This window comes from Mus musculus, chromosome 7 (genome assembly GCF_000001635.26).
Source record: "Mus musculus strain C57BL/6J chromosome 7, GRCm38.p6 C57BL/6J".
Lineage (NCBI taxonomy): Eukaryota > Metazoa > Chordata > Mammalia > Rodentia > Muridae > Mus > Mus musculus.
The window spans coordinates 126,491,405-126,518,952 of NC_000073.6; the positions used below are offsets into that span (position 1 = coordinate 126,491,405).

The 27,548-nt window shown below is 48.4% G+C and overlaps 1 protein-coding gene and 1 long non-coding RNA gene across 25 annotated transcripts in view; one reads left to right on the forward strand and one right to left on the reverse strand.

Annotated features, from left to right (window-relative positions):
* Positions 1-303: 303 nt before the first annotated feature.
* Atxn2l (ataxin 2-like) lies at positions 304-16,415 on the reverse strand. Of its 23 annotated transcripts, none has more exons than XM_006507723.3 (24): positions 11,496-16,415; positions 10,018-10,054; positions 9,852-9,908; positions 9,699-9,770; positions 9,319-9,469; positions 8,725-8,849; positions 7,746-7,837; positions 6,701-6,901; positions 6,089-6,264; positions 5,850-5,960; positions 5,033-5,242; positions 4,885-4,956; positions 4,417-4,487; positions 3,956-4,251; positions 3,796-3,865; positions 3,173-3,319; positions 3,016-3,088; positions 2,735-2,925; positions 2,357-2,486; positions 2,149-2,270; positions 1,760-1,972; positions 1,408-1,597; positions 1,045-1,204; positions 304-811 (listed from the first exon to the last, which is right to left on the reverse strand). In XM_006507723.3, the coding sequence occupies exons 1-23, from the start codon at positions 11,786-11,788 to the stop codon at positions 1,050-1,052; spliced, it is 3,255 nt and encodes a 1,084-aa protein (XP_006507786.1). In that variant the 5' UTR covers positions 11,789-16,415; the 3' UTR covers positions 304-811; positions 1,045-1,049. The 23 variants fall into 23 exon arrangements, with proteins under 23 accessions (XP_006507786.1, XP_006507788.1, XP_006507784.1 ...); XM_030242516.1 differs by having other exon boundaries at positions 310-811; positions 5,033-5,224; XM_006507720.3 differs by having other exon boundaries at positions 310-811; positions 1,354-1,597.
* Positions 11,030-27,548, forward strand: part of 4930456A14Rik — a 29,580-nt gene continuing 13,061 nt past the window's right edge. Inside the window, exon 1 of one of the 2 annotated variants that reach the window (XR_869939.3) lies at positions 11,030-11,195. This is a non-coding gene — a long non-coding RNA (RIKEN cDNA 4930456A14 gene). Of the gene's footprint in view, positions 11,196-12,401; positions 12,467-27,548 lie in introns of those variants that run through there. The other variant, XR_869938.2, reaches the window with a different exon arrangement.

The window sequence follows — 27,548 nt, forward strand, 5'->3', positions numbered from 1 at the left end:
CCCTCCACTTCTCCACATAGTGAACACCTTGTGGCTTTCCAGTTTCCCCTGCTTCCCTGTGCCATGTGTCCTGAGGGCAGTATCAGCCTTACTTTGTCCCTTTCTCTCACCCAATACTGTCATGCCCAAATTCTGGGGGCTTTTCTCTGCCCTCAACACAGCACATGTTCTCTGTATTATGGCCCAAAGGTCCTACAGCCCACTAAGGACTACCCAAGTCCTTGGCAGGCTCAGATTACAAAACTCCAAACTATCTCCTATGGAAGGGGAAATTTACTTTTAAGAATCAAACCCATAGGCAGGTTAAGTTAGTTTAAAATTTTATTTTTTTATTTTATTTTTTTTTAATTTTTTTATGTAATAAAAAGTAAAAGTCCTTGAGGCATCTGTCTGTTGGTCTCACACAGAACACTCAAGTTAATGGAGAAGAACAGGGGGCCCAAGTCTGAGGTTATAAATAATAGAAAATAAAAGATCTTCCGTCTCCAGGGGGCGGGGGGGAATAGATGAGAGGATGGGAGGACAAGACTGGGTAGGACCCAGCTGGGGCAGAGCAGGAACCTCCCCCACCCCCGTTGGACCCCAGCCCGGCCCACTTGAAGGACCCCTCCCATTCAAGGTGCTTGGCAGGAATTCCCCCAACTCCCCAAGGGAAAGGGGTTGGGGACGGGGCTAGGACTGGTCCCAGCTGCTGGGGGGAAGAGACATAGATCACTCTTCCCTCCACTCATGGAGGTCTCAGGTCGCGGCCAGGACAATCTTCAGTTCCCCGGGGGGTGGAAGGGGAGCTGCTGGGAGGGATGAGATTGAACTGGTTGGAGGGGAAAGAGAGAGAGCAGGAGCATTAGAACCCGAGCAGCTGTCCCTCTGTCAATGCGTCCAGGGGGTGAGGGGTGTGGGGAGGAGCGGCCTCCTCGAGGAGTCTCAGGGGACTGTCAGAAGCACAGGTCAATCGCTGTTTCCCAGTAGGCCAGAGCCCTTACTCAGTTGCCCAGCTCAGCCCCCCACGCCCCAGTCTGGCCCTGTCTGCTGCGCTGACCTTACCTCGGCTAAGTCAGGAGACAGTCGGGGTCACTGAGAGCTGGGGAGGCAGTGGGGAGGGGGGCTGCTGGATCACAACTGAGCGAGGACGGAGGGAAGCAAAGGACAGAGCCAGGAGCAAGCCCCTGGCGGCGGCGACTGTGGCTTCTGCCCACCCTACATACTTCACAGACAGGTGTGGGTCGGCGGGCGCCCTCTGGGACAGCCCTGCCTCCAAGACCCCTCAATCCCCACCCAGAACCCGTGCATCCTGCCCCACCTGCAGCCCCTCAGCTCTTCCATGCCAAATTCCCCCAGCTAACGAGAACTCACGAATCCTGTCATCGGCTCCTCCTGGAAATCCAGGCGCCTGGCCAGGCTGCTCACCTTGGGGGTGTCCGATGTAGGGGTAGGGTGAGGGTGTGGAAGCTGAGAGTGCAGGCACCCCACTCGGGGGCACCGCGCCTTGGGGGGGCCCCCCATGGCCCTGGGGGGGGTGCAGCAGCATCACCTGGGGCGGGTGGGGAGCCCCAGGGTGTGGGGGCGGGGCTGCTGTGACTCCAGTTTGGACATGGGCCTGTAGAAGAGAATTAGTTTCAGTGCCCCCCAGCTCAACGAGAGGTTCTGAGATCCCTTATCAAAGCAGCACTGCAAAGTGGAACAGGTACACAACTACCCTACAACAGCTCAGTTCATTCTCTGGCAAAGACACAGAAACACTAAACCCCTGGGTTCCTACCTGGGTAACATGGGCCATGTTGGTGAAGCCGTGGGGCAGCTGCTGGTGGGGATGGATGGCATACACAGCAGCTGGCTGGGGGAAGCTGCTTTGAGGGGACTGGGCAGAAGGTCCCGGTGGTAGAGAAGGTGGCGTGCCTGTTAGGGCCCCTGGATGGTACAGATTCTGCTGTGGCTGTCCACTGCCCAGGTGAGGGGCCTGCCCCGCCTGGTGCTGCCAGAGTAGAAGTGAGGTATGAGTGCCACCCATTCTGCTATGCAGACAAAGCACAAGCTCGCTCATGCCACTTCTCTACTGGAGAATGACCCAGCTCTTTTCAAGCCCTCTTCCAGCCACCCATTCCTGGGTCAACCACTCAGACCTCCCAACCAAACCCCACATTCAGGCACCTGAACGGGACTGGGGGCCGCATGCTGGGATTGTGGCTGGCTCCCAGTAGGTGTGGTGGCCGGCTGCGGCTGGTGGCCATGGAGCTGCGTGGCATGGTGTGGATAGGATTGGTGAACAGTGGCTGCAGCAGGAAAGAAGGGAGACCGAGTGCTGAGCACACCAAATGGATACATATATCCTGGTGACAAAGTGGGCACCACAACTCACCATAGAGGGCTTGGGGGGTAGGCTGCTCTGCAGCAGGGTACTGAGGAGTGGAGGACGACACGATGGCCTGGGGATGGCTTCCCGATGTCAACATTCGTGGATTACTTTGAAGCATAGGGGCGAACACCGGCTAAAGAAACAAAACAAAATGCTAAGCAGACCTGCTTGGAACGTCCTGTCAGCTTCCATGTGCATAGGAGCATGAGCCTCAGTAGTGGTTTTAAAGACAGTAACCACCTTAATTCAGAGGGAAAACCCGAGAGCAAAGGTTCAATGTCCTGTTACAGGAATTCAAGTGGACACTGCCAACCCCACAGCCACCACTACTCAAAATAACCCTGCTTCCCCCCATCAGGTTGGATTTCAGGTGTTCGTTACCTGTGAAGGGTAGTGTGCCATGGGCTGCATCATGGCAGGCTGGCCTGGGAACTGCTGTGGGTTGTAGGGGATGTAGGAGGAATAGGGTGTGGCAGCCACCAGGGGTGGGCCAGCAGCAGCAGCAGCAGCCTGCATCATTGGAGGGGCTGAGGCTGGTTGGTGTTGGTCAGAGCGCTGAGGAGGAAGTGAGCCTGTGGGTGGAGAGTAAACAGTACAAAGCTCAAGCAGCGTTAGCCAAAAGGTACTAGGCAGTCCCAGCTCTTCTTCCCAACCCTGCTCACCTTTTGCACCCCGGTACTTGCCCTGCTGCCCAGGCACGGAATTGGATACAGGATATGGATACATCTGAGGCGCCTGAGAAAGATCTGGGGCTCAGCAGGTGCTCAGAACAGCCTGAGCTGGACAATCAGCACTTTTCTTGGGCTCACTCTCTCCTACCTGTACAGCTGGTCCCATGTGGATCTGAGGTATATATGAGATGTACTGGGGACTGTAGAGCCCACTCTGGCCTGCTGTCAGCACCGGTATAGAAGGTGTTGAATGAGTACGGGGCCCTGGTGAAGTTGGAGTACTGGTAGATTTGTTCTGTAAGAGACAAGAGGAGATATTTCTGTAATCCCACTTCAGCCTTTTTAAATCCACCTGTGTCAAATATATCCTACACTTTCCCTAAGCGCTTCATAGCAAATCACAAGATGGACATTCACAAACTAAGAGAGCTCTAAGTGGTTGTGTGAAATCTCGAAGCCCCATGAGTACATCAGTTAAAGCCACGTCAGCTGATTCCTTGGAGCTCATAATCCTAACCCTCACACACCCAACACACCAAATAGTAAGACCTAAAGTAACTTGTCAGAATCAATAAGCAGCCTTCATCACTCAGCCCTGGAGATGTCACTGTTTTTCCCAAAGCAGTCCAACTAACTGCTCCTGCCCAGACTGACAGTGCCATCTCACACTATGGGACAGCACGCTATCCTGACAGTCAAGTCCTCTCCTGGAGTACTGCTCTACTGTCCCCTCAAGGAGACCCAAGTCTACAAGAAATAGTCCCAGCTTACCACAGACAGCAGAGGTTTTGTTGGATTGAACTCCTTGGCGTTGGGGTTCAAAGTAGACTTCTTCACTTGTCTGTAGAGAATGTAAACCAACTGAGTCGTGCCCTTCCCCAGCGGGTAAGCACCAAAGATCTTCACACCACCCACCACTAGCACTACTTACTCAGTAACAGGGCCCTCCTCTTTCTCATCCCCCTTGATGAGGCCCACTGGAGGACTGCCGGTTTGGCTGGGACAAGGTGCTGGGAGCTGCTCTGGCCCCTCAGTCCCTCCTACTCCTGCCATGGGCACTTTGTCTTCCTTATCCAATATGGATTCTGTCTTAGAGGAGACTGGGGATCCCATAGGATCTGAAGTCAATAGACCATCCACCTCTTTCTCCTTTCCTTTGGCCTCTTCTTTCAAGATCCGGGAAGGAAATGGATCCAGGCCCGTCTCAGGGGAGCTACTAGGTTGAAGCTGAGAAGAAATAATTCACATATTACAGTGTGCACTCCAGACCCGGGCTTTTACCTCCTCCATTCACTCTTGCTGAACTCATCGCTCCCATTCACTTTGCCTGTGCCTTACACATCCCACAGCTCCCACAGCTTAAATCCCAGCTCCTTCCCATGCTTCACTCACCTTAAACTGGGCCCCAAATTTTCTCAGTTCTTCCAACTGAAATCGTTTTTGTTCATTCTGAAGGCCAGGGACTGAGAAAAAAACAGAGAAATGAGAAAATACGTTTTTTTCCCCCTCTGAGGAGTCACACAGGGCTAGTTAGTAATCCAGAAATAAGAAACCAAAGAATGAGCTGTTAAGAATCTTAAAAGATAAACGAGGGCTGGAGAGATGGCTCAGCAGTTAAGAGCACTGACTGCTCTTCCAGAGGTCCGGAGTTCAAATCCCAGCAACCACATGGTGGCTCACAACCATCTGTAATGGGATCCAATGCCCTCTTCAGGTGTGTCTGTATTCATATACATAAAATAAATCTTAAACAAACAAACAAACAGATAAATGAAATCGAAGGGCAAATGGACACTACACTGCTTCCAAAGGGAAACGCTCCCTCGAGTAAATGGGACTACAGAGTAAAGTTGCCCTCACCTTTCCCAGCTATGCGGGCCAGTTCTTGGGCTTCCAAATTCCTACTGGGCTCCTTGGTTGGGAGTTCTTTTACTGAAGAAAAAGAGGCAATTAGATCCTGCTCTCAAGTCATACCCACAGTTCTCCAGCATTTACAACCGGTTCTCACCATCTGTAGGGGTCAGGGAGAGTTTTGGAGATGCCGGGGAAATAGAGCCTGCACCAGGATCCACAACTGATGATGTCACAGGGATGGAGGCAGAGGACGCCACTGCCGAACCAATGGGAGGCTCAGGACAGGAAGCTGAGACTGGGGCAGGGGCAGCAGACTTGGGAGACCGTGGAGGGTACATCCGGCCCACTGGAAGAAAAGGGAGAGCTACACGATAGTTATTGCTGGCCAGGAAGTAGTGCATATAGGGGGAAAACCCATAGAAAATTTACAAGCTTTTTTTCACCTAGAGGCACAATTTCCTGTGTTAAGCCCAGGGCAGGTAAGTAACACAAAGGCAATGGTTTCTCTGGGTAGTTCAAAAAGACTGGAAGTGGTATAACTTCTCCTGTTCTAAAATGCTGGTTAAAAAAAAAAGTCTCAACAAAACACCTGATAACCAGCTACAACCCATAAACTGACATGTTAGAACCAAAGAAAACTAGAGTTCTTTCTCAAAAAGATTACATTAAATCCAGCTGAATGTCTTTAACCCCAGCACTTGGGAGGCAGAGGTAGCTGTACCTCTTAAGTTCAAGGCCAGTCAGCCTGGCCTACAGAGTTCCAGGACAGCCAGGGCTACACAGAGAAACTCTGACTTGAAAAAGACAAAAACAAAACAACAAAAAAAAACTGGAATGATAAAATCCAAGACCCTGCCCGACACCAAGCATCTACAAACTACCGCCCAGCATTTCAACAACTTGACTCAGTTACTACTGCCTACCTCCACAAACTACCCAAGCCTGCAGCCAGCCTCACTGAAGCTCTCTACCTGCAGATGTTGGAGGAACAGAAGCTTCTCCAGAAGGCCTATTGCTGGGTGAAGATAAGGTCTTGGCACCTCTCAGAGGCCGCTGTGCCTTGGGGGACATGCGGGAAGGACCTGTTTTTCAATGTTAAGAAAAAGAAATGTCTGCTCATCACAAGAACACAATACTTCATCTTGCTAACCACTTAAAATCCTATTAATCACCCTTCCCACTTTTCTACCACAAGTATTTGTTAACCTACCTCCATTGATACCACGTGCCTCAGACCCAGGGCCAGGACTGCTGTTGTCAAGATGGTGAGGGCCACGAGGTGGCAAAGAGCTAAGGCCAGGGCGCCCTCCTCGAGAACTGCTGCATCGAACTCCTCCCCGGGGACCTTCTCGAACTCGCTGAGGCAGGGGGATATACTTCCCCTCCCTGGGGAAAGACTTAAGTAAGGACAGGAGACTCCCAAATCCACACATTTTAACAACATTAACCCCCACACCCAACTCCAGTGTTATCACACTTGACAGTTTAATGTAGCTATGGGTTATGACATTATTCTCCACCCACACCCAAGAGGCCAAGAACACAAGTTTTACCACTCTTCACCTTTCAGAAAGGCCAAGGGGACACTTGAGATGCTAAGCATACACAGCTTCATTTTGTGATGGATCAAACAGCACACACAAATACATTTAAAAAACCCAATAAGCTCTACTGTTGCTGCAAATTACCAACTTTCTAGGGTTCAGTCTAAACCACAAAACTGGGATAACCTACACTCAGTAAGATGGCGAAGTTTAACAATTAACTGTGTATAAAAGCTCTTGGCCCAGGCCAAGATCCCACTGTAACCCACAATGGTTACCTGGATACCAAGCTGGGGCTCTCCCGCCCAGACCCCTGCCGCTGAACAGCACTGTGCTTCTCCTCCTCTGTTCTCCCATCGTCATTTTCCATAGCAATCCGTAGGCGGTACTGGGGACTAGACTCAATCTCTCGAGCCAACTGGGCCGCTCGAAGCTCCCGCTGCCGAAACTCTTCAGAGTTGTCCTTTTCTAAGGGAACCCTGAGAGTGCACCCACATAAATCACCATCCCAGTGCGAGGAAACAATGAAAACACAATGAAAAAACACACTGCTGTAACTAAATCACTAGTTCAAACCTGTGGCATTTCAGCTAATAATACTTCAGGGTTTTTGTTTTTTAGTAGCATTAAAGGATGAACCCAAGGCCTTACAAATGTCAAACAAGTGCTACACTACTGAATTTATCCCCAATTCAGTATATAGTCAAGACAGCTGATAAATCCTAGGCAAAGCACCAGGTATGTTCTGATTCTGATACTTTGTGGGCCCAGATTAGGTCAGGCTGGCCAGCAGCAAGCACACCCCCACCCAGCTGGTTTTCGCTTTTCCGGCAGGAGAACTACAAAAGGTTGACCATCACACTCATCTTTTGTTTGTTTGTTTGTTTTTGTTTTTTTTGAGACAGGGTTTCTCTGTGTAGCCCTGGCTGTCCTGGAACTCACTTTGTAGACCAGGCTGGCCTCGAACTCAGAAATCCACCTGCCTCTGCCTCCCGAGTGCTGGGATTAAAGGTGTGCGCCACCACGCCCGGCCACATTCATCTTTTTAAAGGCTTGTTGAGGACAGAGCTCAGGTCCTGATGCTCATATAGCATGTACTTGACGACTGAGCCACATTCCCAGATTAACAAAAGTTGTTTCTATTCACAAGAAAGCAACTCAACAGGCAAACCAGGAGGGAATACTACTTACAAACCAAGAAAAACACTAGGCAACAACTGTTTCATTCAGAGATCTGCCTTACTAAATAAACAGTAAGCCCCCACACAAGCTCTACACACCAGCCACCCAACTTCACCACCCTCAAACTTCCAAAATGCTTACGTGTAAGAAGATAGACTGCTGTCATAGGTGGTCTTCACTCCATAGTTCTCCTCATTAAATTTGAACATCTCATTGGGATCCCATCCATTAGACTAAGAGAACACAAAGAATGTTTAAAACTCAGCAAAAAAAAGGAAAAATGGCATGCCATTTCCTCTCCACCATGTTAAAAACTTCAACTCCTGTACAAACTATACACACTGACATGCATTCAGTGACAAGATTTGTTTATGAGAAATGATCCTCCTGTTTCCACATTCTAAACTCTGCAATTACAGGTGCTATCATGGCTCTCTATATACATGCGTTGGCTTAAAAATAAATAAAAAATAAAAATAAAAAACCCTCGGGGGGCTGGAGAGATGGCTCAGTGATTAAGAGACTGACTGCTCTTCTGAAGGTCCTGAGTTCAAATCCTAACAACCACATGGTGGCGGCTCACAACCATCCGTAATGTGGACCTGTTCCTGTGGGATTGTAGGTATGTGAAAGTCTGAGGACGATCTGCGAGAATCTGTTCCTTTTCACCACTTGGCTTGGTGGCAAGCACCTTTATCTGACCCACCTTGTCAGACTAATTTAGAACTCTAAGCTCATCGAAGAAACAGAATGAAGAAGCATGGATATATACAATAGTCCTCCTATACACCTCCATTTCTCTCCTCTGCTTTTCTTTAAAGACTTTTTGTTATGTAGCCCAGATTGTCCAGGACTTCACAATTCTTCTGCTACAACTTCCCCAAGGCTGGATTAGAGGTATGGGTTATACTATGCCCACCTTATACTTTTTACTACAATTACAAGTGCTGCCACGGAGAAACTTTAATGGTTTTCAATGCAGAGGATGGGAAAACTGACCAAGAACAACCTCAAAACAAAAGTGAACAAACATAGCCCAACAGAAAATAATGAACGTCCACATCAGCAACCCATGTTGACCACAACTCAGCCCGCCTGTTCTCAGGAAGGGAGAACATACCATATCGGATTCCAGATCGTAGTCGTCACTGTTGCTGTCACCGCCCTCCCAACGTTGAAGCACCTTCTCTTTGTGTTCTCCATTCACCTTAGAGTTCATGGCAATGGCTGAGTCAGTGAACTTATCTGTTGGCAGAGGGGAGCAACAGAGTCAGGTGATGGGCCCACTTCTCATCCTTACTCCCCACCCCATGCAGTTTAACAAAATGAAACTAAGAAACACCAGATTTAGTTTATGGGAGCAGGGAGAACTATTGAAACAGGTCTATCTAGATGGGGTGGTGAATGCTGGTAATGCGAGCACTCAGAAGCAGAGGCAATTTGATCTCTGCCAGTCTAAGGAGGCTAGCCATATATACAAAGACCCTTCCTTCCTCAACAGAAAAACAAAGCCCCAATCTAATCTAAAAGCTAAACTTGAAAACATGAAAAAAGGAGTACCTACACCGCTAGACACATTCACTCGACTCTATCAGGCATCAAGCTATGTGCTCAAGAACTCAAGTCACCTCTACTGAAAAGTAAATCAAGTCAACGTGTTCAACCTGCGGGCTAGCTCTCGTCAGCTTCTTGACACAACAGTTCAGAGCGATACCTTTAGTAGCATAATTGAAGTCAACATTTCGGAAGTGGACAAGCAGAACGTCGCTTGGTTTAAACACCATGGTGTCCACAATGTCTTCCCGGCGAGGCCCACCTGCTGGCTCAGATGCTTTCCGATGCACCGCGTCAACTGCCAGTTCAAACTACAAAAGCCCCAGTCCAACATGGCAGGGTCAGTATCAGAGGGAGAAGATGGATTCGCTCTTAAAGCTTTCTAGTCTTTCAACGTCAAATGCCCATGTCACTCTGTATTTCCCAATGTCAACCAGAGAACTTAGCAAAAGCCTCAAAACTGCCCGCTGTCACCCAACACACACTCTCAATCTCACTCTCCTTCACAGCTTCAGAAATTCCTAATTTGAGTACACTGACCTTTGAGCTCAGAGTCTTGAAAATGCCCTCGTAAGTGGTGCCATTTTTCACCTTTACGTCACAAGTAGAACCCTAGCAAGGTGAACCATTTAGTCATTTTAAGAAACTGAAACAGCATATTCCTCAGACACCCAGGTTAAAGCTGTTACTTACCACTACAGCTGTCAGGAAATGCAGCATCCTGGAATTGTTATAGACACCTTCAAACACCTGTCACACGAGAAAAAAGTAAAGGGCAGCAGGTGAATACTCTCTTCTCAGATTGTCCCACACTGTCTGTCTTCCGAGTGTCTTTACAGGAGGAAAAGAAGGCACTCACGGGTGACTGTGGGGGTCCCTTTCCGGTGGTCTGTCCCCTATTAAAAAAGAAAGAGAGAAATAGTTTTAATTAGTAGTGAACCCTAGACCAATGTACCAGGTCAACTTGCTGATTTAGGCTATAGACTGATTAACAAGCAAGACTTTTCAAGTTCTCACATTAAAGAAGAAAGTAGGCATTAACTGCTAAAACATTTTCTCCGAATTCAAGATTTTAAAAAAGTCAACAAAATATTCAATAAACAATAGCTGTCAAATGTTCCTAACAGTCAGTGCAATACAACCTGACTTCCTCTAAGGGACAGTCCTTCACTCTTCCGATAAACCACTGCTATAGTATTAAACCAACAGCACACTTCAGCTGTGAAGGCGAAAGCCCGGGCATCCCAAACGCAGCACCTCTGAGCTTAGACACATTACCTCCCAAAGGAAAAAAAGCTTTCAGGAGCCTTGGATTCCAAATCCCAGGAGAAGTATATTCTCCACACCCCACCCTTTCGCCCTCATTATTTTCATTCAGCCTGTTACCCACTCTGAAGGGATCCCCAAACGCCAGGTAACACAGCTCCTCGACGGCTGATGTAACCGGCAGTTGAGGAGGGCGAGGAGGGGGCCGTTGGCTGGGCTGGGGGACCGCGCAGCCGCAAAAACCATCCACCGGGATGCCTCGCCCGGTCTGCGCCTGCGCACTACAGCCCATCGCGCTCCACCACCCGCTCTAGAACAGAAGCCACTGCGCCTGCGTCCAGTGCCTCTTTCTATCGCATTGACACACCGAGAAAAACCGAGGGCACCCACTCCCCACTCACCGACACCAAACGCCCCTAAACCCTCCAAATAACCCCTCCCTCCTCCGCCTCTGCTCTACGTGTTACCGGGGCAAGCCAATGCCCGAGTCATAAGACAGCATCCGCGCGCACGTACGCCCGGGGAGCGCGCGCGCAGGAGCTTCCCAGCCCGCAGTCTTCCCAGTAGCCGCTGCTTCCGCGCCCCCGCCCACCCCGTCCCCCTCTCACTGGCTACACCGGGAAGAGGAGGGAACAATCCGCTCCCAAGTCCCTCCCTCCCCATTGGCCAAACTGTGGGCCGCGCGCCCCCCCCCCATTGGCTACAGTCGGGGACCCCTTCATGCAGCTGACTCCCCATTGGCTGAAGCCGGGGACCGCGAGATCCTTCGTGGTAATGGAGCTAGGGACCCCATCACCTCCTCAACCCCCCCAACACCCTTTGCCGACGGAGCTGGCGGGATGCGCCCCGCCTCCCCTCAGGGCCCAGACCCCCAAGAGGTGACTAGGCCCAGAGAGCCGAGCGCTGCCCCCAGGCTCCTGGAGACCTCCCGGAGAGCTTTCTCTCCGACCTGTTGGCACGAGGGTCCACCCCCTCCTTCACGGGGTCCTGGGCCCCCAAGAGCCCCCTCAACAGCTCCAAGCCGGGGCGCTGCCTCCCGGGCTCTCCCTAGCCAGGAAGCCCCGTCCTCACCTGACGCTGCCGATAGCCACTGCCCCTGGCCTTTCTTGATGCTGCGGCGGCGCTGACGCCGCTAAGATGCTTTCGGCTCCGCGGCGAAGTCCGCTGCCGGCAGCGGCTGCAGGCCCCAGGCACGGAGAGACCGCTGCGGGAGGCCCCGGGGGAGCCGCGGTGGCGGTCAGCGGTCCCGGGAGGCCGCCGTTGGGAGGGCTGGTCCCGCCGGGAGACCGGCGAGCCACGGCCTGTTGCGTGGGGGGCGGCTGCTGGGGTTGGGAGGTCTGTTGTGGCGGCTGAGGCTTCAACATGATGGCAGCGTCCGGAAGAGAAATAAGAGGGAAGGGAAAGAGGGCCTGGGGCCGGGCCCCTGCTGGAGAGCGCGGGAAGCGAAAGAGATCGCCAAGCAGGGGACCCGCCGTTGGCGGGCGGGGGGAGCCCCGCGGTGTCAGGGGTGGATCGAGAAGACGGCGGCGCGAGGAAGCGCCGCGAGGCGGAAGGGGAGGGGGGATCTCGCGGGCCGGTGGACAGCGAGAGGGCGCGAGCCGGCCTGGCGCGCGTGCGCGTCGCTGGAGAAGGAGAGGGAGGAGCGCGGGCGGAAGCGCCGGCGGGGGAGGGGCGCGGGGAGCGCCGCCAGGCGGTTAGTTCCGGAACAGAGGAGAGGCTCGAGCCGTGGCTCCGACCGGCCTAGCCCCTGGGGCGGAAAAGGAGCCGCGCAGGCGCTTAGCGCACCTCTAGGTTCTGAGCCACCTTAAATGCTGGCGGCCGCGGTTGCTTCACAACGAGGGTGGGCGGGGCCAAAGCCGGGAAGGGGAAGTGCCGGCGGACCCGCCCCTCCCACGCCGCCAGCGTAACGTCAGAAAGTCTCCGCGGTGGTGTGAGGTGTCACGTCGTAGCGTGAGGTTCTTCCGCCACTGGGTGACCGGTGGGCGGAGTCTCGGGAGCAAGAGAAAAAAAAAAATCCCTAGGACTGGAAAAACCTAGTACAGGTAACTTAAGGCAGGTGGGTTTTTAAAGGTGCTGCTCTCCATCTTAACTGCTTTAAAATATTAATGAGCGTCAGAATGACTATTCTGAGCATATGTGCATCCCAACAAATGTGCCCAATTCTAAATTGAAATTCAGTGATTCTTTCAGGGAGAGCGACCCCCTGAACAGTAGCAATACAAGCCGTCTGAAAGCCAGACTGACTAAGAGTATATTACAGAATCCAGCTGCATAGCAAGACACGGTTAGAAAACCGTGGTATAGTGCTTGCCTATTAAGGCAGCCCTCATTCAAAATTAGGGCAGCTATGGTGCTTCAGAACTTTAATTCCAGTACTAGGAAGGGAAGGTAGGAGGATCAAAAGTTTGAGGCTATCCTGCATTGTATAATAAATATCAGGTCAGCTGGGCAGACCCTGTTTCAAAAGGAAAAGTTGATGGAAAAGTCCATGCTTTGGGTAACTAAGCCACTCAAAGCTCAAGCTAGTGGAAGATTTATATAATTTGAGCAAAGGTACTTGGTAAAACACAGAGGGCAGGAAAATGGATTTCTATACAGACGAAATGGATCTGACAGGACATACGAAAAAATGGAGCTTGATTGGAGCCTGAAATCCTCACTCTATAGCTGTAGCTGGCTTTTAACTCCTTGTGTATACCATGGTGGTCTTAAAACTCACAGAGATCTGTCTGCCTTCTGAGTGCTATGATTCAGACATAAATCAGCACAGCCAGACTTTGTCATGGAATGTTAACCTAAAATCCCTTTATTGATAACATAATCCAAAAATTAAATCTAGGATTGGGTAGACACTAAGAAATTGAATATAGCAGTACAGATGAGTCCAAATCTACACTTCAGATTAATAACCCATCATAAGCGGAAAAATGGAATTAATTTAAAGTCATCCTCAAATATTTAGTCTGAGGCCAGTGGGTCAGGTGAGAGTCGGCATACACTTCCTAAAAAGTATAGGAGCAGGGGAAAGATAAATAGGTCATTTGGTAGCAGTGTACAAAATAAAAATGTATGTGTGGGTGGTTTGCCTTGCAGGTATGTTGGTGTAGAGTGTGTGTGTGTGTGTATGTGTGTTGGTCTTGAAGGCCAGAAGCAGGTATCCGGTCCCAGGGACTGGAGTTAACAGTGATAAGAAGCCATGCAATTGTGTTGCTGAGAATCAAAGCCAAGTCCTCTGGAACTGAGCCATCTCTCCAGCTCCCAGATTTTTAAATTTTATCGTAGGCATGTGTGTGCTTGAGTGCATTATGCATACCATGTAGGTTGCTAGTGGAAAACTGACTTCCAGGCAGCTAGGGTGAGGGTCTTAAAGCCCACACCCACAGTGACTATTCCACCTATTCCAACAAGGCCACACCTCCAAATAGTGCCACTCCCTGGGCCAAGCATATTCAAACCATGACAAATGTGTATTGTTTTCCAGAGAACCTGGGTTCAATTCCCAGAACCCATGTCAGACAGCTCATAATTGCCTGCAACTCAAGCGCCAGAGGGTTTACTGCCTCTGTTTTTTATAGGTACCTACAAACTTGGCATCAACTCACACAGACAGACACATGGATGATTGAAAATAAAATCTTAAAAAAAAAAAAAAAGAAAAGAAAATCTTTAAGGAAAACCCCTTCAAGCCAGGCAGTGGTGGCACATGCCTTTAATCCCAGCACTTGGGAGGCAGAGGCAGGTGCATTTCTTGAGTTCGAGGCCAGCTTGGTCTATAGAGTGAGTTCCAGGACAGTTGTGGCTATACAGAGAAACCCTGTCTCGAAAAACAAAAAAAAGACCTCTTGAGTTTCATTGACGTGTTAGGCAAGCAGGACCCACACTCTCCATTTACCGCCTGCTGCCGTTGTTCCCTATGAGCATTTGAATTTGAAATCTGTTTTTAAAATTGAGACAGGGTCCGGGCGTGGTGGTGCACGCCTTTAATCCCAGCACTCAGGAGGCAGAGGCAGGCGGATTTCTGAGTTCAAGGCCAGCCTGGTCTACAGAGTGAGTTCTGGGACAGCCAGGGCTACACAGAGAAACCCTGTCTCAAAAAAAAAAAAAATTGAGACAGGGCCTGGTACAGCCACCACTTGCTCCACTCAGTTAAGACTTGGTAGAGACAAAGGACCATTGATCTCCAAGGACATACTTCTTTCTGTTCTGCTCTGATGCCCTCCTTGGGCCATATCCAGGTCACTCAGGCTGTGTGATAAGTGGTTTTAGCTGAGTTTGTCCTGTCTAGATGCCACTCTCTTTGCTTGTCTTAGGTAAGGCATATGGGCTCATTGTGTTGAATGCTGGGATTGCTAGTCAGATACAATTTTTAAGCAGCTGGTGCCCAGTGCTGCTCCTTGTGGTTGTGGCTAGTCTCATCCTGTAGCCTCCAGTGGTCTTAACTCTCCATTTTATTTACTCTTATTTTATGTGTATGAGAATTTTCTCTGTGTGTATATTTGTGTACTGCATACACAGGTGGTACCTTCAGAGGCCAGAAGAGGGTGTCATATATCCTAGGACTGTGATTACAGGCTGTTGTGTGTTACTATATGGGTGCTGAGAATAAACCTGGTTTCCTTTTAGGAACATCAAGCATTCTCAACAGCTGATCCATCTCTCTAATCCTTCTATCCCCTTCCCCCACACCCTTTATTGCTATGTAACCTAGGATACCCTGGAACTCTCAAGAGATCTGTCTGCCCTTGTCTCCCAGGTGATGGGATATGTGCTTTTATCCCAGCCCTCAGGAGGCAGATCTCTGTGTGTCCCAGGCTGTTCAGGATACATAGCAAGACCCTGTCAAAAACAAAAAGTAACTGAAATAAAATAAAAACTTCCCAACTTGGAAGAGGGAAGATTTTGTATATCAACTAACACAGCCTACTAGCGGAACCTTTTAGGTTGGGGAAGCCCTAAGGTCTGTTGCTGTCCTACATCAGGTAGCATGGAACTCTGCAACAATGTAAACCTCCACCAGCACTGGCAGCAAGAGCTACCTGAGCCTCACTGGAGAGACAGTCCCACCTGTGCTGGTGGGGATAAGCCCCTTTCTTGAGTGTCTCCTCCACTTCCTTCTCAAGCTCTCCCATTTCTTTCCCAGTAGACATCCAGGCTCAGTCTCCATAGTTACAACCCATGGGGCAAGCAGTGACAGAAGCAGCAGATGACTTCTTAATTTATTTTAACTTTTATTATTGTATGTTGCCCTCCCTTTTCTTCTTTCTTTTTTCTTTCTTTTTTAAGATTTATTTATTATTATATGTAAGTACACTGTAGCTGACTTAAGACTCACCAGAAGAGAGCATCAGATTTCATAACAGATGTTTGTGAACCACCATGTGGTTGCTGGAATTTAAACACAGGACCTTTGGAAGAGCAGTCAGTGCTCTTACCCTCTGAGCCATCTCGCCAGCCCCCTTCTCTTATTTTTTTGTGGCAGGTTCTCACTGTGTGCCCCATGCCAGCCTTGAACTCTTGATCCCCCTGCCTCAGCCTCCCAAGAATTGGGATTGTAGTCGCGTGCACAGCTGAGGATTCTGGTTGTCGACACTTTAACAACTCCCCTACCATCTATTTCCACTCTGTTCCCTGAGAGTCTTCATACTCTCAGGAGTCACATTAGCTTTTTCTGGCACCATCCATCAAGTTCTGAGTCACATTGTACTGGACCTGACTCTCCTCAGCCTCTGCTACCCTCATCTCATCTCCACTCGTTCTGTAAACGCAGCCTCAAGGTCAGTCTCAGGGCTTCCAGAAACTCCAACGCAGTCCTGAAATAGCAGTTGACCAGGAAACAGAAAGGGATAAAATTTAAGAATTTAAAAATTGCAAGGAAGGCTGGGAGGTAGGAAAGTAACGCATGCTTTTAATCCCAGCACTTGGGAGGCAGAGGCAGGTGGATTTCTGAGTTCAAGGCCAACCTGGTCTACAGAGTGAGTTCTAAGACAGCCAGGGCTATACAGAGAAACCCTGTGTAAAAAACAAAAAACCTTGAAAAAAAAAGTTTTATGCATAAAAATCTGAGCTTGGTGTTGTAAGAAAAATGCTTCAGGAGGCTGGTGAGATGGCTCAGAGGTTAAAAACACTCACTGCTCTTCTGGAGGTCATGAGTTCAAATCCCAGCAACCACACGGTGGCTCACAACCATCCATAATGAGAAACATAATAGTAATAATAATAATAAACCTATGGGCCAGAGCAAGCGGGAGAAGGGAAGGTGGGGGGCGGGGGGATGCTTCAGATATCATTTCTAACCTTTCCATCAGTATCTTTTTTTAAAAATCCCTTTTTCTGTGTGTGGGTTTAGCACCATGTGCCTGGAGTGCCAGATCTCTTGAAACCAGAGTTGCAGATGCCTGTGAGCAGCTGTGTGCATATGAGAGTTAAAGCTGGGTCCTCTAGAAAGTTAGCAAGTGTGCTTAATCACTAGTCCTCTCTCCAGCCCCCTCATCCATATCTGGACTGACCAAAATACGAATGTCCCCTGTCAAACCACTCCAGTGAAAAACAGCCTGTGTAATCTCAGACCACACCTCCAGACTTAGTGTAAAACCCTACTATGAAAATCTGTAAATCCACTATGTCATGAAGAACCCACACTTAATCCTCTATTTTTTGGTTTGGTTGGTTTTTGTTGGCTTTGTTATTGTTGCATACATTAAATCTAAGCACTTGGAAGGCAGAGGCAGGTGGATCTCTGTAAGTTGCGGGCCAGCCTGGTCTAATTGGCAGGATCTAGGCTAGTCAGGGCTACACTGTGGGGCCTCCTTGCAAAAGAGGAAAAAACATTTTTTTAAACTGCGTTTTGCTCATTTGTGTATGGAGGACGGGCACACCATGGTTTCAGTGGAAGCCAGAGGATGGGTTACAGAAGTTGGTTCTTTCATCCCACATGAAGGGTTTAGGGCCTGGCACTCAGGGCGGGTGGTCTTGGTGGTAACTGCCTTTGCCTGCTGTGCTGGTTTCCACGGTTCCTTGTTAGATTCACACAAATCTGCAAAGGCCAAGTTTTCCTTGAGAAGAAACTTCCCTGATTTCACGTTTGCAGCTCCCAACCCCCTATGATTGCCTAGTGCTCACTCAGGGCGGCAGTGTAGCCTTGTCCTCAAGGCTTTAGGAGGTCTTCGGTCGCTACTGCTCACATCTATCCTTTTCTCACTGTGGGACCCTCATCCACAGTGCTGCTTCTCATGGCTACATTAGAAGATGTATAAAACTGGATGGCTCATCGGATTAAAACGCCTGTGGCCAAGCCTGACAGCCTGAGGCAGATCATGGGGTTCACATGGTAAAGGAGAGAACCTGCACCGTGCACCACCACATTATTTCCCAGCCCCCAGGTCCCCAGAACAACAACAAAAAGATATTTTTTTTTAAAGATTTATTTTATTATTATATGTAACTACACTGTAGCTGTCTTCAGACACACCAGAAGAGGGAGTCAGATCTTGTTACGGATGGTTGTGAGCCACCATGTGGTTGCTGGGATTTGAACTCTGGACCTTCGGAAGAACAGTCGGGTGCTCTTACCCACTGAGCCATCTCACCAGCCCCAAAAAGATATTTTTTAAATGCTTGGGATCAAACCCAAGGCAGTGCACTTGCTGAGAAAAATCCTACTATTGTGCTGCATTCCCAGCCCTTTGTTGTTTGAGGCAGGAGTTTGCTGTGTAACCCAGGGTGATATTGAACTCTTCAGCCTTCACCTTCCTTTTCCTAAGTACTGGGAATTGTAGGTGAGCACTGCCATGCACAGCTAAGCCCCTAGCTAATTGTCTGTGTTCATGTGTGTGTACATGCACACGTGTATGCAGATACATGTATGTGCACTTGTGTGGATGCATTCACGTGTGTACATGTGGAGGCCAGAGGACAACTTGGGGATCCCCATGTTTTTTCCTGAGATAGGGTCCCACTGGATTGGAACTCCTATCACCCGGGCTGGTCTCACATCCCCTATGTAACCAAGGATAACCTTGAGTTCCTGAGCCTCTTGCCTCCGTCCCCCAGCTGCTGGGGTTGCATGTGACCACTCCTGGCCTTCCGGGTGCACCGTAGCCTATCCACATGGTATGCAGAGGCCAGAGCAGGGTAATTGGTATATGCATGACCTCAAATGTTCACCATTTGTTTTTACTGAGAATATTCAAATATTTTATTTAACAATATTCGATTAGTTGTTGCTAACCACAGTTGTACTGCTATCCCACTGAGACAAAATGTCCTTGCTGTGCACTGTGCCCCTCTACCCCTTTCTTCCCTCAGGCTCTGGCAACTCTGCCACAAGCTCTGATTTGAGGCTTCTCCACAGTGAGAACATGAGATCTTTTTGTGCCTGAGTTACAGTCCTCTTTAGTTTAGTTTTTGTAATTTTTCTCCTTCTTTTTAAAAAATGTATATGTACACGTGTGTGTGTACATGTTTTGAACATGCATGTGTGTAGGTACACAGCATGCATGTGGAGGTCAAAGGAGAGTGTTGGGTGTCAGCCTTCACCTTCTTCCTTGGGGATCCCCATGTTTTTCCTGAGATAGGGTCTCTGACTGGATTGGAACTCCTATAACTCTGGAGACAGGGTGTCTTGTTTGCCACTATGCACACAGGATGCTGGCTTCTGTGCCATCAGAGGATTTTTTCTACCCCCCACTGTGCTGGAGGAGCACTGGGCTTACAGGCTCGAGATGAGATGCCATGTCCAGCTTTCATGTGGTTCCAGGGGTTCAGGTGCAGGTCCCCCTGCGTGCATGGCAAGCACCTTAACTGCTGGGCCACTTCTCCAGTCCTATCTTTATTTTTTAGCTCTGTCCCCATCTGCTCTCCAGAGCTGGATCTTGTTTTGAGCAGAATGTTGAGATTCATTCACTCGTTTGTTCATCAATGTTAACTATTACATGTGATGAGCTATGGGAAGCAGAGGGAGCCTCAAGTGAGTGTGTGCTGCTGATACAGGCATGACCATGTCAGTGAGCCCACAGACCCATGAGAAAATGGCAACGCTTTTCTCTGGTCTGTGTACAGACATTGATAGTGTGTGCAGAAGATGTCCACCATGGCTTTCGCCCCCAACATATATTTACAGCCTGAAGACCGCTCCCCTAAAGAGCCTGGCCTCTGTTCAACTGCATACACTAAACATACTAAACACTCAGAGAACCAGCTTTCTGTACATGTGTCCATTCTTCATGACTTCATCCCCTCCAGCCAGCTCAAACCTCTGAGGCTACAAGCTAGCAATACATCAATTGTATTGATTAATTGTGACAGTTGATACTAGCCATCATTGCCAAGTGATCCTACTTAAGGAGAAGCAGTTATCCTTCAAGCAAATGACGTTTTCCTTAAAGGAAACTCTTTTCCCTAATGGCCATTTTGGTAGAAATGTCAAAAGACCAGAGTGCCAAGGGAAATGTAGACACTAAAGGCAGTTCTTACAAGATTTCAGATAGGAAGTCAAATGTTTCCTGGGAAGCGAGCTTAGAGGCTATTGTGATTTGAATGAGTAAAGTGTGACTTTATAGACTCCAGTGTTTGACCGCTTGGTCTGTAACTAGTGGCGCTGTTTATGAAAGGTCAAGATCTTTTTCTGAGGCCTTGATGGAGCAAATGAGTCATTGGGCTGGACCTTGGATCTGGCTCCTTCCTGTTCACCCTCTGTAGAGTGTGGATACAGTGTAACCCACCAGGTTTCTGCTCAGCTGGCCTGCCTTCCTACTGTAATGGACTGTATCCCTCTGGAACTATAAGCCAAAATAAAGCTTAGATTATTTCAATCAGAATATTTTATAGTGACAGGAAAAGTAATTAAGACAGAGGTCAGCCATGTTATATTCTGGAAAGACTCTGGATATATTCTGCCCATGTCCTGAAACTTTGTGAATTACCCACAGTGGGTGCTATGAAACAAACTCAGTTCTTAAAGATCAGGAAATGCTCTTGAGCCATCTCTCCAGCCCATGTCCTAAAACTTTGAATGAGACATGTTAACTTTCCCTAAGGAGACATAGCTCCAGATAGGGCACTAAGGCAAACCAAAGTGCCAGTTCTATCAACACCCAGCTTAGTGAAACAGTGAGTTTATTGGGGTTACTTACAGGTATAAATGAAGGGTTAGTTATAAGGGCAAAGATGACCAATCCCAGTATGGGTGGTGACTGGTGAAAGCTGTGTCCCTGGGTGCTCCCTAAAGGACTTTAAAACAGTGCGGTAGGACAGAGTGCCCTCTTCACAGCAGTACTTAGAACTGGTATAACCTTGGGTAAGAGCCTGGTGAGTTTCAAGACTTTTCCTATGACTAGGAAATTGTCTCTGCAGTCCTCTGTCTTTGTTTACTTTTTGAAAAATTTTTTTTGGTGGGGATTTTTATGTTTGTTTTTGAGACAGGTTCTGTGTGTAGCCCTGGCTACCCTGGAACTCACTCTGTAGACTTAGAGCTCTGATTGCTCTCTTCCCCAGTGCTGAGACTAGGGATGCCTGCCATCAAACTTGCCTTACGTTTTGAATCTTTTTTTTTAAATTACTTTATGTATATGAGTACAATGAAACTGTCTTCAGACACACCAGAAAAGGGCATTGGATCCCATTACAGATGGTTGTGAGCTACCAGGTGGTTGCTGGGAATTGAACTCAAGACCTCAGGAAGAAGAGTCAGAGCTCTTAACTGCTGAGCCATCTCTCCAGCCCACTTTTTGCCTGTTAATGCTTCAGAACATAATGTTTCTATTCAAAGAAAACTGCTCCACAACAAAGGCTACATTTAAAATTGCGGGTGCTGGCTCTGAAGGTGAAAGAAGAGGCAACGGGCTAAGGAATGTGAGCAACCTCTAGAGGTTGAAGGAAATGTGGAAATAGGTTCTCCTCTAGAGCCAGAAGGAACTCAGGCTTGCCAGCTCCTTGACTCTAGCCTTGTTAGCCCCAACACAAGGTGATGAATTTGTACTGTGAACAGCCACAGCCGGGCATGGTGGCACACGCCTTTAATCCCAGTACTTGGGAGGCAGAGGCAGGTGGATTTCTGAGTTCAAGGCCAGCCTGGTCTACAGAGTGAGTTCCAGGACAGCCAGGACTACACAGAGAAACCCTGTCTCCACAAACAAAAACAAACAAACAAACAAAAAAGAACAGCCACTAATTCTGTAGTGACTGTATTTTTATTTATTTATTTATTTTTGGTTTTTCAAGACAGGGTTTCTCTGTGTATCCTTGGCTGTCCTGGAACTCACTTTGTAGACCAGGCTGGCCTCGAACTCAGACATCCGCCTGCCTCTGCCTTCCAAGTGCTGGGATTAAAGGCATGTGCCACCATGCCCGGCGTGACTGTATTTTTTTTTAATTTTTTATTAGGTATTTTCCTCATTTACATTTCCAATGCTATCCCAAAAGTCCCCCATACCCACCCCCCTACTCCCCTACCTACCCACTCCCACTTTTTGGCCCTGGCGTTCCCCTGTACTGGGGCATATAATGATGATATCACCATCACCACCATCATCATCACCATCACTATCATCTAGACAGGGTCTCAGTATGCAGCCCTGGTTGGCCTGAAACTCACAGAGATCCTCCAGCTCTTGCATCCTGAGTGCTGGGGTTAAAAGTGTGCAGTACTACCCCTGGCTCCTTGGTTTTGCTTTTGAATGAGCGAGTTTATTGAGTATATAGCAACAAAAGCAAATGAATAAATAGTAAGCAGCAGGTAGAAATGATAGACAGCAAAATATCAAGGCACATGCTCAAATCATCCAATATGGCTAGAGCAACTCTATTGAAAAAAAATATATATAGGGAACGTCCTCCATTGGGGCTTATAGAAATGAACCAGGAAAGCCCTACTGGAGCGGCAAACTGGAGTTCCAGATAAAGAGTCCCTGGTGGCAGAGTGCTCCCTTAGGTGAGACTTCCAAGTAAAAGAACAAGTACCAGCAGATAGGTAAACACCATCAAACCTGGGGTTTACCAAACAGCTGTTGGCTGTTTCAAGGATAGGATGTTTGAGCTGTCCCCACTGTTTTTCACTGTTCCTGTCACAGAGCCAGGGGTACATCCCCATCCCTATCTCTGGATAAGGGGTCTTTTTAATTTAGTTTAATTTTTTGACTTTTGGTTTTATTTCTAGGACAGGGTCTTACTGTGTAGCCTTGACTGGCCTGGAACTCATTATGTAGACCAGGTTGGCCTCAGATTCAGAAATTTACCTCCATGTGCTGAGATCAAAGGCATGCACCATGACCAGCAACAAATGGTATTGGAGGATAGGTGACAATAAGTGCCCTGGTGTCTTAGCACTTGATGCTCTTACCAAGTAATACACATTACTTATGGTTACTGTTTACTGTTCATCCATTTACAGTGTGAGAGAGGAGAAAGGTCAGGAAGCAAGCCTGAGAGCGGCTTTGTTTGGTTTTTCAAGATGGGGTTTCTCTGTGCAGCCCTGGCACACTCACTCTGTAGACCAGGCTGGCCTCAAACTCACAAAGATCCACCTGCCTCTGTCTTTGGAGTGCTAGGGTTAAAGGTGTGTCCTACTGCTGCCTGGCTGTTTGATAGAGTTTACAGTGGCAGATGAGGGGAGGGGGACAAAGAAAGCATTAAAGGGAAACATAGGCTTGCCTTGGACAGGGGCTTTGACAGCAAGACCCTAGTCTTCAGACGTCTAAGGTACAACAGTGCAAACTCATCTGAGAAAAAGTTCATTTGAAAAGAGAGGTTCTGGGCTGGTGAGATGGTTCAGCGGGTAAGAGCACTGACTGCTCTTCTGAAGGTCTTGAGTTCAAATCCCAGCAACCACATGGTGACTCACAACCACCTGTAATAAGATCTGACAGCCCTCTTCTGGTGTGTATGAAGTCAGCTACAGTGTACTTTTTTGTTTGGTTGGTTGGTTTTTCAAGACAGGATTTCTCTGTATAGCTCTAGCTGTCCTGGAACTCACTCTGTAGACCAGGCTGGCCTCAAACTCAGAAATTCACTTGCCTCTGCCTCCCAAGTGCTGGGACTAAAGGCGTGTGCCACCACTGCCCAGCCAGCCAGTGTACTTATTTATAATAATAAATAAATCTTTGGGCCAGAGGGAGCTCAGACTGAGCGAGTAGAGGTCCTAAAAATTCAATTCCCAACAACCACATGAAGGCTCACAACCATCTGTACAGCAGAGAGGTTCTAATCAGAGCCTCCCCCTTAGCAGGGCCACCTAAAGAAATGTTTCAGACAGGCATGGTGGCACACGCCTTTAATTCCAGCACTCGGGAGGCAGAGGCAGGCGGATTTCTGAGTTCGAGGCCAGCTTGGTCTACAAAGTGAGTTCCAGGACAGCCAGGGCTATACAGAGAAACCCTATCTCAAAAAACCAAGAAAAAAAAAATGTTTCCCCAGATTCAACCTTAAAAACACAGCGGCTGTAGCAGCCATGGTTCAAAAGGAACATAATGAGTCTAGAGCAGAGCCTGGCATTGTCCTCACTGTGCTGGTTTTACAGTGTTGGAAAGAAATAATGTCCGTGTTGCACAAAGGAACTCATGAACCAAGTAAACAACAAGGAGAAGAAGGGTGCACCAGAACCCAAACTGCCTGGGAGCACGCTCTGCCACGTCAGCCTGTACCTTATTCCTAATGTAGATGGTGACCGTGTTTCTTCTCGTTGTTCTGGGTTGACCTCACAGCCTGATGTGATGAGCTAATTGGAGCAGAGGGGAAAGGAAGGTCCAAGCCTTTCTCGGGCTAACTGCCTTTGTTGGGAAAAAAACAAAAAACAGAAAAAGCTGACAGCAGTCAGGTAGAATGCCAGAGTTACAGAGTCAGAGATGGCACCAAGGTCCCAGAAATCTGATGAGGGCAGGTGACATGCAGCACACTCAGATTCCTTGCGTGTACCTCTTGAGGGGACTCACTTTGTAGACCAAGCTGGCCTCGAACTCAGAAATCCGCCTGCCTCTGCCTCCCGAGTGCTGGATGTCTGTATGTGAATCTGTGAGAGTAAAGCCTACGGTGCAGGGTGCTGGGACTGTTAGAAACCGGGACTTCCACCAAGGAAAGCTGCAGGCATCAAGTGGAGAGAGCCAAGAGAGAGCTTGTATTGTGAAGAGCTAGAGGAGCAGGGCTACCCATCTATTGGAACCTATAGGATGCCATGGTGGGTCCTCAATGCTAGACATGGGGCTTCATGAGTTGGGTGTTTGTCCTGTTTGGTTTCAGTCATGCTTCAGGCTGATCTTCCTTCCATTTGAACTAAGACTGCTTACTCTGTGATGTATAATATAAATATGTAACTTGACATTTTTGTTTGTTTTACTTTGCCTTATATATTTATTGAGACAGTCTCACTATTTGCCTTGGCTAGTCTTGAATTTAGTGATCTGCCTGCCTCTGCCTCATGAGTGCTTAGATTGAAGGTATGCATCACCTGCCTGGCTTGCTGTTTGTTGTGACCCTCCCTGCCTTGAGGGGACCGCATAAAGGGGGCGGGTTTAAAGCCCTGTGAATACAAACAGAAATGACGAACTGCTGAGAGCAGCTTCAGAGAGATGATCGACTTTATGTGGGGTGAATCAAGGGCTATATAGTTTTGGGGAATCAGGTAGAAATATCCAGGGTGGGCAAAGGTCATTGGCTGAAAGCTAAGGTTCAGAGATGCCTCATTAGCATGGGGAGGCATTCCAGGAATCTCAGGTGCTTGTTGAACACATTCTTATTTCAAGAAAGCTGGCTGAACCAATAACCTAACCCAAACTAGGTCACATTCCATAGAAATAGAGTATGTGGTCTGGGACACCCCCCCTCCCCAGATTGAGAAGAACAAGCCCCCACTGACAAAGGGAGTCCACATTTTACACCAAGCTCAGGGCTTCCCAATAATGTCAGACTTCCACCTTAGCAGCAGGGCTCTCTGACATTTGTTTAATAAAGAAAAACAGGCTGAGTTAGGGTATATGGGGTATACTACAATCCTAACACATGGCAAATACAAACTGAAGAATCAGGTGTTCGAGGCCATCTACATAGTGAGGTTAGGCCAGCCAGAGGTAGGTGAGACCCAATCTTAAAGACAAGAGGAGAAGAAAAAAACAGAAAGAAAAAGGCAGTGTAGATGTGTCTAGAGACTTGGAAGTTTGACTGTCCTATGTTCTCCAAAAAGACTTTGAGAACTTGGTTGGAGATTTGGAGGTTCTAGCAAATACACACAAGCTGCTCCTGTGCTCTATTTAAAAGTATTTATTCTAAATTATGTGTATGTGTGTGGGTAAGTGCATATGAGAGAAGGTGCCTCAGAGGTCAGAGGCACCAGACACTCATGGAGCAGTTGGTAGCTATCTGATGCGAGTACTGTGAATTAAACTCTGGTCCTCTGCAAGAGTAGTCTACACTCTGTACTGCTGAACCATCTCTCCTGTCCCTGCTCACATACCACTGACTAAAGAGCATTCTTCTCTATTGGGAAAGATTGGCCACTTCAACTGAGTGGACAGCTTCCAGGAGGATGCTTTTGTCCTGGCAAGAGATGAGGGTATCTGCCGAGCTAGCCAGATCAACTAAACCAAGACCGTGCGAGAACTGTTGAGACTTTGTGGACTCTTAGAGATAGACTAAGTACTTTTGGCATTAAGAAGGAGCATGAGGGGCTGGAGAGATGGCTCAGCAGTTAAAGAGCACTGACCTCTCTCCCAGATGTCCTGAGTTCAATTCCCAACAACCATATGGTGGTGGCTCATAACCATCTGTCGTGGGTTCTGATGCCTTCTTCTGGTATGTCTGAAGACAGAGACAGTATACTCATATAAATAAAATAAATAAATCTTGAAGAAGAAGGAGAAGAAGTAGAAAGCATGAGACTTTAAGGTCAGAGAAGGACTGTTGTGGGTTTTTTTTTTTTTTTTTCGAGACAGGGTTTCTCTATAACCCTGGCTGTCCTGGAACTCACTCTGTAGACCAAGCTGGCTTCGAACTCAGAAATCCTCCTGCCTCTGCCTCCCAAGTGCTGGGATTAAAGGCATTCGCCACCACTGCCCAGCCTGAATGCTAGGATTAAAGGTGTGTGCCACTACAGTTTCTGTTAACTGCTGCTGCCACCACCACCACCCAGCAATTGTGTGGTTCTTTTTTTGTTTGTTTGTTTGTTTTGGTTTTTTTGAGACGGGATTTTTCTGTGTAGCCTTGGCTGTCCTAGCACTCACTTTGTAGACCAGGCTGGCCTTGAACTCAGAAATCCACCTGCCTCTGCCTCCCAAGTGCTGGGATTAAAGATGTGCACCACCACCTCCTGGCGTGGTTCTTTTAAGAAGTATTTTATTACATCTGTGTGTGTGCCACAGTGTCCACAGAGACCAGGGGACATTAATGGTGCTCTTTCTCCCCTTCCACCATGTGGGTCCCAGGAATCAAACTCAAGTTGCCACATTTGGCAGAAGGCACCATTACCTGCTGAACCACCTTAACAGCCCTTTAAACATCCTTAGTAGAAATACTTGGGTGAGCGCTGGCCGTACTCCTCACTGGCTGCAACACTCAGGAGAGCCATCCTTGAACTCACCTGGGAAGCACAGTAGAGAGGGCCTTGCTGCTGTGGGTTTGCGTGAAGCAGTTCCAGGTGCATGAGAGCCAGGCCCACCTCAATATCCACCATCTATGAATGGCTGGAGCAGCTGAAAGGGCCACTCCTAAGATTCAGAGCTGCAGGATCTCCATGGCATAGGGCAATGACAAAATATGCAGGAGGAGTCCCAGTGAGGATCCATATTGAGTATTGATAGCATAGCAGAAGGCAGAGAGAGGCCTCGAACTAGACCAAGGAATGACTCAGGGCAGAGAATGTTTTGTCCACTGTGTATTCAAATGCTAATTTCAGTATTCCACAGTGCTGGGCAGACTGGACTTTGGTATTGTTATCACTAAGAAGCCTCTCCTGACTCATAGTCTATAAACATTTTCTCCATCACCTTTGGTTAAATGCGCTGAATAGCCAATAGCTAGGCAGGAGAGGAAAGGGTGGGACTTACAGGTCCAGATGGGGGAGGGAGGGGAGGAGAGAGAGTGGGATCTCAGGTGAGGACCACTGGAACACAGATGAAGAAGGAGGTGCCAGAGCAAGACTAAGAT

What these genes read in the sequence shown, in the direction of transcription:
- Atxn2l (XM_011241775.2), bottom strand. Translation starts at nt 11,788, where the DNA reads ATGTTGAAGCCTCAGCCGCCACAACAGACCTCCCAACCCCAGCAGCCG. An exon ending in ATTTCCTGACAGCTGTAGTG is followed by an intron (nt 9,771 to 9,851) that starts GTAAGTAACAGC and finishes TCACCTTGCTAG; the next exon opens with GGTTCTACTTGTGACGTAAA. An exon ending in AATTTGGGGCCCAGTTTAAG is followed by an intron (nt 4,252 to 4,416) that starts GTGAGTGAAGCA and finishes ATTTCTTCTCAG; the next exon opens with CTTCAACCTAGTAGCTCCCC.